The sequence below is a fragment of the Schistocerca piceifrons genome, chromosome 7 (genome assembly GCF_021461385.2).
Source record: "Schistocerca piceifrons isolate TAMUIC-IGC-003096 chromosome 7, iqSchPice1.1, whole genome shotgun sequence".
NCBI classification, from domain to species: Eukaryota; Metazoa; Arthropoda; class Insecta; order Orthoptera; family Acrididae; genus Schistocerca; species Schistocerca piceifrons.
Window position 1 is genome coordinate 463,888,854 of NC_060144.1, and position 13,277 is coordinate 463,902,130.

Sequence of the window (13,277 nt, forward strand, 5' to 3'; positions counted from 1 at the left end):
CTCGGGCATGGGTGTGTGTGTGTTGTTCTTAACATAAGTTAGATTAAGTTATTTTAAGTAGTGTATAAGTCTCAGCAGTTTGATCCATTAGGAATTCACACACACACACACACACACACACACACACACACACACACACACACACACACACATTTGAACCGTTGAATGACGCCATGGGCTTTGCAGAAGACATCATCATGTAATGTTCAATATATTTTCAAGAGGCGGGGTCCCACGGCTCGTAGAGGTTCGAAAAATGTTATGGTTCAAATGGCTCCAAGCACTATGGGACTTAACAACTGAGGTCATCAGTCCCCTGGACTTAGAACTACTTAAACCTAACTAACCTAAGGGCCTCACACACATCCATTCCCGAGGCAGGATTCGAACCTGCGACCGCAGCAAAAAAATGTTATGATTACTGCCTTGAGCTGTTGATGTAATGTTTATTTTAACACCCAGTTTCAGTCGAGTGACAATCATCAGGTTCTTAAAAGCCTCTACAGCATCGTATTACGTGAATAAAGTCATTGACGTCAGATAATTAAACCATGAATTGGTCACTAATGTACCATCATAATATAAATCATAGTGCATCCGTTCACAACTGATGTAACACGAGAGAGAGTGCATTGCCTAGCACAGTTTATATATTGACGGTGTAATTTACGTCACGAAGTGACTCAATTGTCAAACTCAACTGGTCAAACTGTTAATCGTTCGGTCGTTCACAGATAGTATTAACCATTTTTAGCCATAAGTTCAGCATCTAAAGGATTAGCCAAGTATGTCGAACAGCTGTGATCTACGTTGATTTTGTAGTATGCACTCGATGGATCGTGATCGCATCTTATATGTGCGTTGTCCTTAGTGTATCCAATAGGAAGACAACATCGTCTGGTGCTGTGGCCAGAAGACTTCGGGAAGGCACCACGTACGTCGTGTGTGCATCTCGGCACATGGGGGGGGGGGGGGGGTGACTGAAGTGGAACTATCAACTTTTCCACTGTGCCCAGATCATTAGCGAGCCTTTCTCCTCAGTGTCTCGATTTAGCTTGCGAAGTTACAGCAGAGTTGCCCTCAGCAGAGTCTGTGCGTAAAGTCACGCTGAGCGGCACTTACAGGCCTTCATGTCATTGACAGGGAATGGTGTCTGTGTGCGTCTGTAGATAATACTTTTTTATTGAAGAGCAAGTGTTTGTGCTACATTACGTGACAATTTGATGCTACAAGGCAACAACGTTCCCCCGATTAGACCTTGTCTCGCAGATAAGCACGTTTAGCAAGCTGTGAGGAGCTGCGATGCAATATACATTGCCTCTTACAGACATCTGCTCCACTGAAAGTATGTTTGCAAGGAGAACGGCAATCTCTCCTATGAAGGTCACAGTCACCATCATCAACTGCGCACATCTGCTGCAATCGTGTTCGGGGCAATCAGATTCTGTATAGGTGGCCTCCGCTCTACACTTAACTTATACATACGTCTTGTGTATTTGGAAGTAGGTTATTGCCCGGTTACTTATTTTTGTGTCGCCCCATTCCCACTTCTAACGAGACACTAAGAGTGAAATCATATTAAAACTGTCGCCAGTCTGTTAGCTAACATATGAAACCACTGATTCGACACTAGTTCTACTTGTCATCGTCCTCCGCCCTCACAAACACGATTACCAGGGAGCCTTATTCTCCCTTCCCCGGCATTTTTTCCAGATAGTATGTCATACTGGTACTAAACTCGGTTGAGATTGCTCTAGGCGTTCGTAGTTGTGAGTAAATGTCACTCCTTTTCCTTCCCCCGCCCCCCTTTCCCTACCATCATCTGTAATAGTTATAGTGGTGCCCTAGTCGCATGCATTTTTTTTCCACATACTAAGTCATTTGTGTACCAAGTTTGACTGAAATTGCCTCTAAGGTTCGAGAGTATCACAGTTAAAGCATTACCTAGGGGTTCATCCTAAAGCTGATTACATTGCTCTGATGAGTCAGAGAAAATATTTATATATAAAATTGTTAATCACTGTCTCTTGACGAAATGACATTTTGTTCCAAAAGGATATCCGACCAGATCTGGGACTGGATTCAGGACTTCTTAATGGAAAGAACTCGGCACGTCGCCCTTAATAGAACAAAATCAACGATTATAAAGGTCATTTCAGGAGTACCCTAAGTGTTACAGCGCCGTTACTGTTTAAAATACATAAAAATGATCTAGTGGATAACGTCAGACGCTACGTGAGGCTATTCGCAGACTGTGCGGTTGTTTGTAAGAAGGTAGCAATGGCAGAAGAGTACAGGAGTCTGTTTGGAGACTTGCAGAAGTGTGATGATTGGTGCAGGGACTGACATCTGATCGTGAACGCAAATAAAGGTAACACATTGGGCTTAAACAGGCGAAGAAGTCACCGATAAGAAATCAGAGGAAACAGTAACTATTGTAAAACACCTAGGATTAGTCACCCGGTCGTCCTCAAGTGGAATGACCACATAAAACATTTCGACCAGTTCTTGAGTATTCCCTGTTAGCCTTGGATCCTTACCTGGTTAGATTAAATAGAAGAGATGGACAAGGTCCAACGAAGAGCATTTCATGACGTGATCGTTAATCTGCATGAGAATATAACAAAGATGCTTATCAAAAACCAGTGGCAGATATTTAAAGAGAACCGTTGTGTACCACAGCGAGACTTACTACTGAAATTCCAAGAGAGTACGCTTTGGTGAGAATCGGGCAACATATTGTGTCCTCCCACAAGAGTCTCGCGAAATGACCACAAAAAGGGAAAATCCGAGAAATGAGAGCTACTACCGTGATTTACCGACGATCGTTCTTCCCCTGGACTGTTCTCAGATGAAACACACCGTGAGGTGGCTTGTAGAGTATAGGTTTACATGTAGACATTAACTGTACGTCGTCTGATTTTCCATACAGATCAGAGAGACCCTTGTATGTGCTATGTTATGTTTACAGTTCGGTTACGGTTCAGCACATTAGAAACACAGCCTTCTGAATGTTTATTCCTTGAGCAATGGAAATCATAGTAGTTGAGAAGGAAGATGGAATGTGTAAGTTTTGTTGTAAGTACACTACTGACCATTAAAATTGATACACCGAAAAGAAATGCAGATGATAAACGGGTATTCAATGGACAAATATATTATACTAGAACTGACATGTGATTACATTTACACGGAATTTGGGTGCATAGATGCTGAGAAAACAGTACCCATAACAACCACCTCCGGCCGTAATAACGGCCTTGATACGCCTGGGCATTGAGTCAAAAAGAGCTTGGATGGCGTGTACAGGTACAGCTGCCCTTGCAGCTTCAACACGATACCACAGTTCATCAAGTGGTGACTGGCGTATTGTGACGAGCCAGTTGCTCGGCCACCATTGACCAGACGTTTTCAATTGGTGAGAGATCTGGAAAATGTGCTGGCCAGGGCAGCAGTCGAACATTTTGTTTATCCAGAAAGGCCCGTACAGCACCTGCAACATGCGGTCGTGCATTATCCTGCTGAAATGTAGCGTTTCGCAGGGATCGAATGAAGGGTAGAGCCACGGGTCGTAACACATCTGAAATATAACGTCCACTGTTCAAAATGCCGCCATTGCGAACAAGAGGTGACCGAGACGTGTAACCAATGGCACCCCATACCATCACACCGGGTGATACGCCAGTATGGCGATGACGAATACACGCTTCCAATGTGCGTTCACCGCGAAGTCGCCAAACATGATGCGACCATCATGATGCTGTAAACAGAACCTGGATTCATCCGAAAAACTGACGTTTTGCCATTCGTGCACCCAGGTTCGTCGTTGAGTACACCATCGCAGGCGCTCCTATCTGTGATGCAGCGTCAAGGGTAACCGCAACCATGGTCTCCGAGCTGATAGTCCATGCTACTGTAAACGTCGTCTAACTGTTCGTGCAGATGGTTGTCGTCTTGCAAACGTCCCCATGTGTTGATTCAGGGGTCGAGACGTGGCTGCACGATCCGTTACAGCCATGCGGATAAGATGCCTGTCATCTCGACTGCTAGTGATACGAGGCCGTTGGGATCCAGCACGGCGTTTCGTATTACCCTCCTGAACCCACCGATCCCATATTCTGCTAACAGTCATCGGATCTCGACCAACGCGAGCAGCAATGTCGCGATACGATAAACCGCAATCGCCATAGGCTACAATCCGACGTTGATCGAAGTCGGAAACGTGATGGTACGCATTTCTCCTCCTTACACGACGCATCACAACAACGTTTCACCAGGCAACGCCGGTCAACTGGTGTTTGTGTATGAGAAATCGGTTGGAAAGTTTCCTCATGTCAGCACGTTGTAGGTGTCACCACCGGCGCCAACCTTGTGTGAATGCTCCGAAAAGCTAATCATTTGCATATCACAGCATCTTCCTCCTGTCGGTTAAATTTCGCCTCTGTAGCACGTCATCTTGGTGGTGTAGCAATTTTAATGGCCACGAGTGTAATTCAGAATGTCGCAGTTACAGCAATGTCACAGGTGTCGGGTTTTACGAGGGTTGGGTCCACAGCGTAGCCGCGTCACCTGCCCCGTGGGACAAAGGCGGCGCAGGCTCATGGGCAGCGGCGGCGGCAGCGGCCACCGAGCGCCGGCTGCGGGTCCCGTTACGTTATGACCCGCCAGGGGCCAGCGGTCGGCGGTCGGGACCAGCGGGCTGGGCCTTCCCTGACCACTGCGGGGTGAACACCGCGGGCGACTCTTACTGAACGAGCAGCCAGGTCAGAGAGTCTGGTCCATCTAGGTCAACACCTTGAGGACACCCCTCAAGCCCTTAGCGCAGCCGTCAACAGTCGGGTGGCACTGTTGAAGAGCAAGTCAATAACTAACTGCGTTCTCTGTTTCTTATCTTTTTTGTGCTGCGTAGGTTGACGGCAGTGACTTAACTTCATTGTTACTCCTCCGCATCGTCTGTGTTGCTTCAGTGATTTCCGAACATTGTACTATGAGTGCCCTCGTTGTTTGTGTGCACTGAGGAGGAAATGAAAGGAGTGACGTGTTTTCCGCAGCTTCAGCATAGTACTGGTAGTACTAGGGATGGTAATAAAGTTCTAACGATCAACTCAGAAAATTGTAGTTACATGACTATTTTTTCTTGTTTGCTGTTACAAGTTTGTAGTTCCAGTACGCATAGAAATTATTGCGCACGAGTAGCATAGCAGGCCAGTAAAGGAGCTAAAAATGGCTGACTCACTGATCAAGTGAAGAACTACGATGTAATTCGTTTCTTGCCACAGCGTAAATACTGGAGCTGTTTCGGACAAACTAAGAGACTAGTTTAGCCATCGCATGACGAGCCTTGTAGTGAACGCACGTTTCCAGTGGACTGTCATACGGCAAGTCTCCTATTTATTTATTTTATTTATTTACACATCAAGTTCCGTAGGACCAAATTGAGGAGCAAATCTCCAAGGTCATGGAACATGAAATTACAACATAAAAGTAATAACAGATAAAAATAAATGTTGATGAACCCGAAAAAAGTCAATCCATAAGATTAAGTAAACGCAGTCAACAATACAATAAGAATCAGCTTAATTTTTCAAGGAACTCCTCGACAGAATAGGAGTGACCCATGAGGTAGCTCTTCAGTTTTGATTTGAAAGCGCGTGTATTACTACTAAGATTTTTGAATTCGAGTGGTAGCTTGCCACAGCGTAAATATTGCAGCTGTTTCAGACAAACTAAGAGATTAGTTTAGTGAGGGTGCACTTTCACTGGACTGTCACATCAGAGGTTTTGTAGTCAAGGTATACTTTCACTAGACCATTGCATCATCGACCATGCACTGACTACACACTTTTATTGCTCCATTATATGACAGGCCTTGTAGCGAGGGTATGCTTTCGTTGCTCTGTAATATGACAGGCCTCACAGTGAAAATGTGCTTTGTTTGGATTGTCGTATGATGAGCCTCATAGCGAATCAACACTTTCATTCAACTCTCATAGTGAAAATTGGACTTTCATATCACAGGCCTCATAATGAGGGCACACATTGCTTGGACTGTCATATCACAGACCTGGTAGTGAAGGCACTCCTTCGGCTTGTCAAATGAAGTGCTTCATGGTAAAGGTAGGCTGTCTTTGGTCAGTCACGTGATGGGTATTCTAGCGAAGGCACGATTTCATTTAGACTGTACTGCTATGGGTCTCTTTGCAAAAGCATGTTTTCATTTGCTCTCCATATGATGAGATAGTGCAGGCATGCTATTACTGGACAATCATATGACAGATCTTACAGTAGCATGTATTCATCTGATGGTCTTATAATGAGCTTCATACTAAGGGTATACTTTTATTGGTCAGTCATTGTACTCTTTATGTAATGAGCCTGACAAGGAGGTCAAGGTTTCATTTGTCTGTCATGTGACAGGCCTCATCGTGAGGGCACCGACATAAGCTAAAATTCATGATGAGGGTAGGGTTTCATTGGATGATCGTAACATGAGCGTCGCACTGAAGACAGTTTTATTAGACTGTGATATAATAGGCCTAATGGTAGTTCTACACTTTCATTGGTCAGTCATATGATGGAAAGGTATGCTTTTACTGGACTGTCATACGGTGACCTTCAGAGTAATGACATACTTTCATTGTATCATCACATAATTAGTCTCATATTGAGGGCATGCTTTCATTGGATCGTGATACGGTGAGTCCTTAAGTAAGGACTTGCTTTCATTAGATTGTCACATGAAGGGCCTCATAGTAAGGGCACATTTCAATACACTGTCACATGATGAGTCTCATGGAGAGGGGATGATTTCATTGGATCATCATATGACTACTTTTATACCTTATAATGAGGATTGGTCCCAAATAATGGGTCTCTTCCTTGAAGAATTAACCCAGCATTGTAAGCTCCGACCACAAACTTCAGACAGTTTAGGGAGTAACAGACCCATCAGCTCCAACGTCTTTAAAGCCCCTTCCACCATATGTTGTGCGCCTGCTCTCGTGGCCCCACTGGCCCAAAGAATGATGCCACGCCAGGGCCAGGACGTGCGTTACAACCATAAAGAGGGGCGCACGTACCTTGAGCGTCTTGTCGAGCAGCACGTCCGCGGTGGTGGGCGGCGAGTTGGTGGGAGAGCGCGGCAGCCCCAGGTCCTCGTCCGTGTCCTCGCTCGTGTCCTGCTGGTCCCTCTGCTGCCCGCTGCGCCGCCGCCGCACCGCGTCCAGCAGCTCATCCTGCACACACCACACACACCAATACGTCAGCTCCAGTATGGCAACTAGCGGCCAAGCACGGTGCGCACTATAAGTTTTGATCACAGTTACACTACTGGACATTAAAATTGCTACACCACGAAGATGACGTGCTACAGACGCGAAATTCAATCGACAAGAAGAAGATGCTGTGATATGCAAATGATTAGCTTTTCAGAGCATTCACACAGCGTTAGCGCCGGTGGCGACACCTAAAACGTGCTGACATGAGGAAAGTTTCCAACCGATTTCTCATACACAAACACCAGTTGACCGGCGTTGCCTGGTGAAACGCTGTTGTGATGCCTCGTGTAAGGAGGAGAAATGCGTACCATCACGTTTCCGATTTTGATAAAGGTCGGATTGTAGCCTATCGCGATTGCGGTTTATCGTATCGCGACATTGCTGCTCGCGTCGGTCGAGATCCAATGACTGTTAGCAGAATATGGAATCGGTGGGTTCAGGAGAGTAAGTGTGATAACCACTGGGACACCTCGCTGGGTTTTACATAGAGTCGTCAGTGCTAACAGAGAAGCAACATTGCGTGCAATAACCGCAGAAAGCGATATGGGACGCACGATGAAAGTATCAGTCGGGACAGTGTGGCGAAATTTGACATTAATGGGCTATAGCAGCAGCACGACATCGTCTGCAGCGCCTCTCCTGGGCTCGTGACCATATCGGTTTGGCCCTAGACGACTGGAAAACCATGTCCTGATCAGATGAGTTCCGATTTGAGCAGATAAGAGCTGATGGTATGGTTCGAGTGTGGCGCAGATCCCACGAATCCACGGACCCAAGTTGTCAATATGGCACTGTGCAAGTTGGTAGAGGCTCCATAATGGTGTGTGCTGTGTTTCAGTGGAGTGTGCTGGGTCCCTTGGTCCAACTGAACCGATCAATGACTGGAAATGATGATGTTTGGCTACTTGCAGGCCATCTGCTGCCACTCATGTGGCCGCTGTGGCCGAGTGGTTCTAGGCGCTTCAGTCCGGAACCGCGCGGCTATTACGGTCACAGGTTCGAATCCTGCCTCGGGCATGGATGTGTGTAATGTCCTTAGGTTAGTTAGGTTTAAGTAGTTCTAACTTTAGGGACTGAATACCTCAGATGTTGAGTCCCATAGTGCTCAGAGCCATTTGAGCCATTTTGAATCCCTCACTGGCAACACTTTTGCAATAATAAACAGCTACAGAGGCATCATGCTCAATATTTCTGCAGAGGGCTCCCAGTGACTTTATCCCACGTTGAGATGCTGCACTACACGATACTGGGAGGTATCCTATGTCTTTTGTCACGTCTGTGTATAATAAATGCGAAAGTTTGTGTGTGTGTGTGTATTTGTTTGTTACTCCTTCACGCTGAAACGACAGGAAGACGGATGTGTATGGAATTTTGAATTGAGGTAGCTTATACTCTCAATTAAAATATATGCTACCTTACATCTACTTGCCTATCAAAGGGGTGGCGTGGGGATAAAAAAGGAGTGTGTAGCTCACGACACGAAAACACCCACATTTAATTCATCCAGTATTTGAGAACGAGAGCATTTTGTAACTTGCAACAAACTTTACACACAATATCAATCCTTTGCTAAACTTTTCCTCTCTGACAACCCCCAGAAAATCATGAAAGGAAAAAAAGTTTATCGTTTACTACATTTTCTTTTTGTAGTAAAATCGTCGCATGAAGCACGACGTTTTAGTTTATTACTTAATTACTCGTAAAGCATTCGAGATGCATTTTGCTGACAGTATTCACCAGCAAAATTGTATCACTGAACGACACGTAGTTCAAGCGATACAATGTCATAAGCATTCAGCTACATGGAAATGGAATTGCAGGGCGAAATTCGCTAAAGATACAGGTGAAATATGTGTGCACATGCAGAGAAATATATTTGACATGTGTGTACGCAGGCAAAGAAATGAATAGAGAGCTCATTCTAAACCCCTGGAACGACTTCAACCAAATATGGTAAAGTATTAGTTATCATCTGGAAATAAATACTATCGGGGTAAGAACCACCAGCCTCCTATTGGGGTGGGCGTGATAACGTGGGGAGAGAAGGGGAGAAGGAGGAATTAGACAGGCAGAGAAATGAAACGAGGAGTATGACACAAATGAGGGAGGAGGGGGCAAGAGACGGGCACAGGGAGGGGTAAAGAGGGGATGGACAGAGAATGGGGGAAGAGGAGGTGAAAACAGAGAGGCGTGGAGCACGTTTCCACACAGGGTGGGAAGGAGGAGATGGAAGGAGAAGAGGGACTAATACAAGACTGGAAGAAGTACATACCCGGGTATTCTTTTTTATAAATAACTCTTTAGTTGCGGGTAACATCGCAGCCCGCAGCTGGTTTTCTAATATGAACACGCAGGTTTCCATAAAGTGATTGAATAATGTTGTGCTTTCAGGTGCCGAGTCATGTAGTTGATTTCATTTTTCAACATGTTTCCACGACTCAGTCGTCTTCCTGTGTATTTCGTTCCCGTCAGTAAAAATAAAAAGTCTTCTTCGTAACGTTAATACGACAATCATCTCCGAAAGTCGGCTGTGTACCGCATCGCATGCGAATGTCGCTTGACTTGCGTGGGGCAGCGTGTTATAACAGTCAAGGAGCAAGGGCGATACAAACGGCTAAAACAACCAAGCAAAGCTCTCGCTGAAAACTGCCTCGAATATAATCATGAAATGAAATACAGTGAGACCAGCATAGTGACGTAAACGCCAAGTTTCTGCGTCAGTGCAGTTAGGAAGTCTGTCGAGATGAAGAGAGCGGAAGATCTGATGAATCAAGAGTTAAAGTCCGGCGCTTAAATTATTAAAGGCTAGCCGGCCAGTATATTCATCAGAGCTGGGAAATGTTGAGACAATCTGCGTTTCCTGGAATAACTTGTGCAGTCTCTGAAAAACAACTGAGCATCGACCACGCAGTCGCCGATAGTCGTCCAGCTGTTCTGTACAGGGCTGTAACAGGTATAAGGGCAGATATTTTTATATATGGTTCCTTAATATGTACACACATCAGTGTGTTGATTGCTTTTTCTCTGCATAAAACAGTCTTCCCACAGACACATCCCAAACTGTACAAAAATGGTTCAAATGGCTCTGAACACTATGGGACTTAACTTCTAAGGTCATCAGTCCCCTAGAACTTAGAATTACTTAAACCTAACTAACCTAAGGACATCACACACATCCATACCCGAGGCAGGATTCGAACCTGCGACTGTAGCGGTCGCGCGGTTCCAGACTGTAGCGCCTTTAACCGCTTGTCCACCACGGCCGGCACAAACTATACGACCTGATGTCTTCTGCATGATGGTTCTCTGACACTAAGTGGACCACGTAGGTCAGAGTAGACTATCCGATTTGCGTCCACACGTCCACACTTCAACACCTGACTTGATGCCTAGCGGAAAATAAGCATTAATAGCTTGCTCTTACCACATGAACTTGGAAGTACTAACCAACCTAAAAACATAAAACTCGTAATGCCTATAAATATCAGTCTGCAAATGACGTAAACACTGATGTAACGCTGTTCAGTACACTGTCCTCAGCCACCAACAGAGATACAAGTACGTGCGCTTATATTCGTTACATTTTGTATATAGCGGCACAACACCAGCAACACTTCACAGTCTGGTTTGAGTACAAGAAGCGAGTACGCATAAAAAAACAACTTGCCGCATCCGAAGAGGACGACTGGGTCAGTAGTCGGAATAGTGCAAATAATTCTTTTCATTTAATTGTCTTGATTGCAAATGTTTTTTGAATAGAACTACCGGTTTTGGCTAAGCAATAGCCTTGTTTAGAATCTCTCATTCTGTAGCAAGTAATAGCGATGCAAAAATAAGGTCATTTTTACATAATTTGACTTGTTACAGTGCAGCAAAATGAGATATTCTTAGAATGGTAACGGTAATTCTCTTCGAAAACTTTGCATTCAAGAAAATTAAGTAAAAAGTATGTACTTCATGACCGCTTTCCAGGTTTTCAGTTCAAGCCAGATTCTATTTTATTGTGCATAAAATAGAAACAAGAACCTGGCTGAACGCCCGAAAGTGGGTCATTAATTTTCTAATGCGTTGCTTTTATTACGACCTTAAAATATATTGTGATGGATGTCTATGATGACGGTAATGCACTTGGTACAGTTTGAACGCCTTGACAATTTGCTGTTTGCAGTGCTGCCTTATTGATAACGTGTCACAGTGTGCCTTACGATACTAGTTCCATTAGGAGCTGTGGTATGTTATCCGACATTAATTTTCAAATAAAGCATGTTGAGCTTAAACCAAAAATTTTTCCTTGCTGATAACCGTCTTCTTGTACTGTTAGTAGCTCTGAAAATTGTTGTTCAGTATCTGCAGCCAGTAATATAATAGCTTCTTTATACTGCAATCAAGACAAATAAATTTATAGCTAAGTACTACATCAGCAATGGAAACGAAGTTAGCTCTGTGGCTCAAATTTGTGAGAACTCGTTAGTATGTGCAAGGTCGAGATATCGCACCTCTTTGCTATTTTATTTTGTTAGTTAATTATCGTTCACTCACTCATGACACCCATCGACAAAACAGGTTGTGTACCAGCACGGTAAGTGCGGGCATATCTAAGCACGTACGCTGTAATGGTGGGATTAAAGTAGGAAAATTACTTTCCCAAGCGTCTCCAGCCTCAAAACAACTACCACAAGGGTGCTCTGTGGCTCCCAGCGTATTAAAATCTACTTAGAGTTTCTGAATTCTGCACACATGGCATCAATGGCTTCGTAAGTCATTATGCACTAAATATTTACGAGGTTTATATTTTTAAAATCTGACATATGCACTAAAGCGTTAAAAGAACAGTTGTGTGTTTCTATGCAGCTTATACTACTTCAGTACGCTTGTACATGCCTCCAGTCACGAAACTATGGCTTTCTTCTGCAGGAGCTGTCACTGTATCTTGCGTAGGATGTACAGTATTTTGTAACCTTCTGATATTTTCTGTTCTATTCAGTTTGTTTCTAACATTTCCGTTGGTCACTGGTCACCTAGGGAGACAGACATTTTGCTGTTGGCAAACTTAAGTCGAAAGTGTACTTTAGGATTCCACCAACAAAATCAAATGTGATCACACAAATGTAGCGATTCTTCGAGCTGAAAGTGAATTCTGAATGACTAGCAAGACTCAATTCCATCTTTCATCGACGTTCGACTACTGATGCTTTCATTTGCTTTTATTTTATTTTTGAAGCAGAGCCCATTTCACCGGAAACAATTCCATTATTCTTCTTGGAGAGTGTCCACCATCTAGGCAGAATCTCGAACATCACCTGTTAAAACCCAGAATACTCTCCGAAGTCACTGTTTCGATTTAAATTTTTTGTCCTTAACACAATGTGTAATGATCATTCCCTGCAGAACCGCCTCTTCTCCTATAGAAGTGGCGTCTTGCGAGATGAATACAACTATTGTTGACTTCCTGCGTCAGCAGCAACTGTCGAAGAGAAACCTCTTTAGCACAGTATGACGCATATTCTCCTGGAGAATCACAAATTGCAATCAAACACTTTTACCAAAAACCGTGAAAAAGTATCGATTCAATTTCTCTCTAGTTACCTTCTACCTCTACAATAATTTTTTGCACAACTGAAGAACATTGCAAAATTTGCAGCTGTATTTTCTAGCAATTTGCTCACCTGTGCTGTGTATATGACAGCCTTCTCCTGCATGCACTCAAGTGTTGTCTTGTATAACGGCACACACTCGTCAAACAGAACAAAAAGGAGAGTGTGGCTGCAGGAAGGACACAGGCGTGAATGAGGTAATACGACTCTTGGGTCGCAGACATGTGAGGCCTAAGCGACAGTTAAAACTTTCGCATTGAAACTTAAATACGAGTTTCTGCTTAGGCCGTATTTACGCGTTGCATTATTCAGAATAAAAATAAGAGCTTTCTCTTTTCCACAATCCTGTAACAATCGGCGGCAGAGAAACTCGGAAAGAAATATTAAGACCTGTATTTGTACTTAA

At 44.1% G+C, this 13,277-nt stretch overlaps 1 protein-coding gene across 1 annotated transcript in view; it reads right to left on the reverse strand.

Moving 5' to 3' along the window:
• LOC124804627 overlaps window positions 1-13,277 on the reverse strand; it is a 368,418-nt gene that overhangs the window by 158,032 nt on the left and 197,109 nt on the right. Inside the window, exon 2 of the mRNA XM_047264832.1 lies at window positions 7,080-7,235. Within this exon, the coding sequence (XP_047120788.1) occupies window positions 7,080-7,235 (156 nt within the window). The remainder of the gene's footprint in view (window positions 1-7,079; window positions 7,236-13,277) is intronic.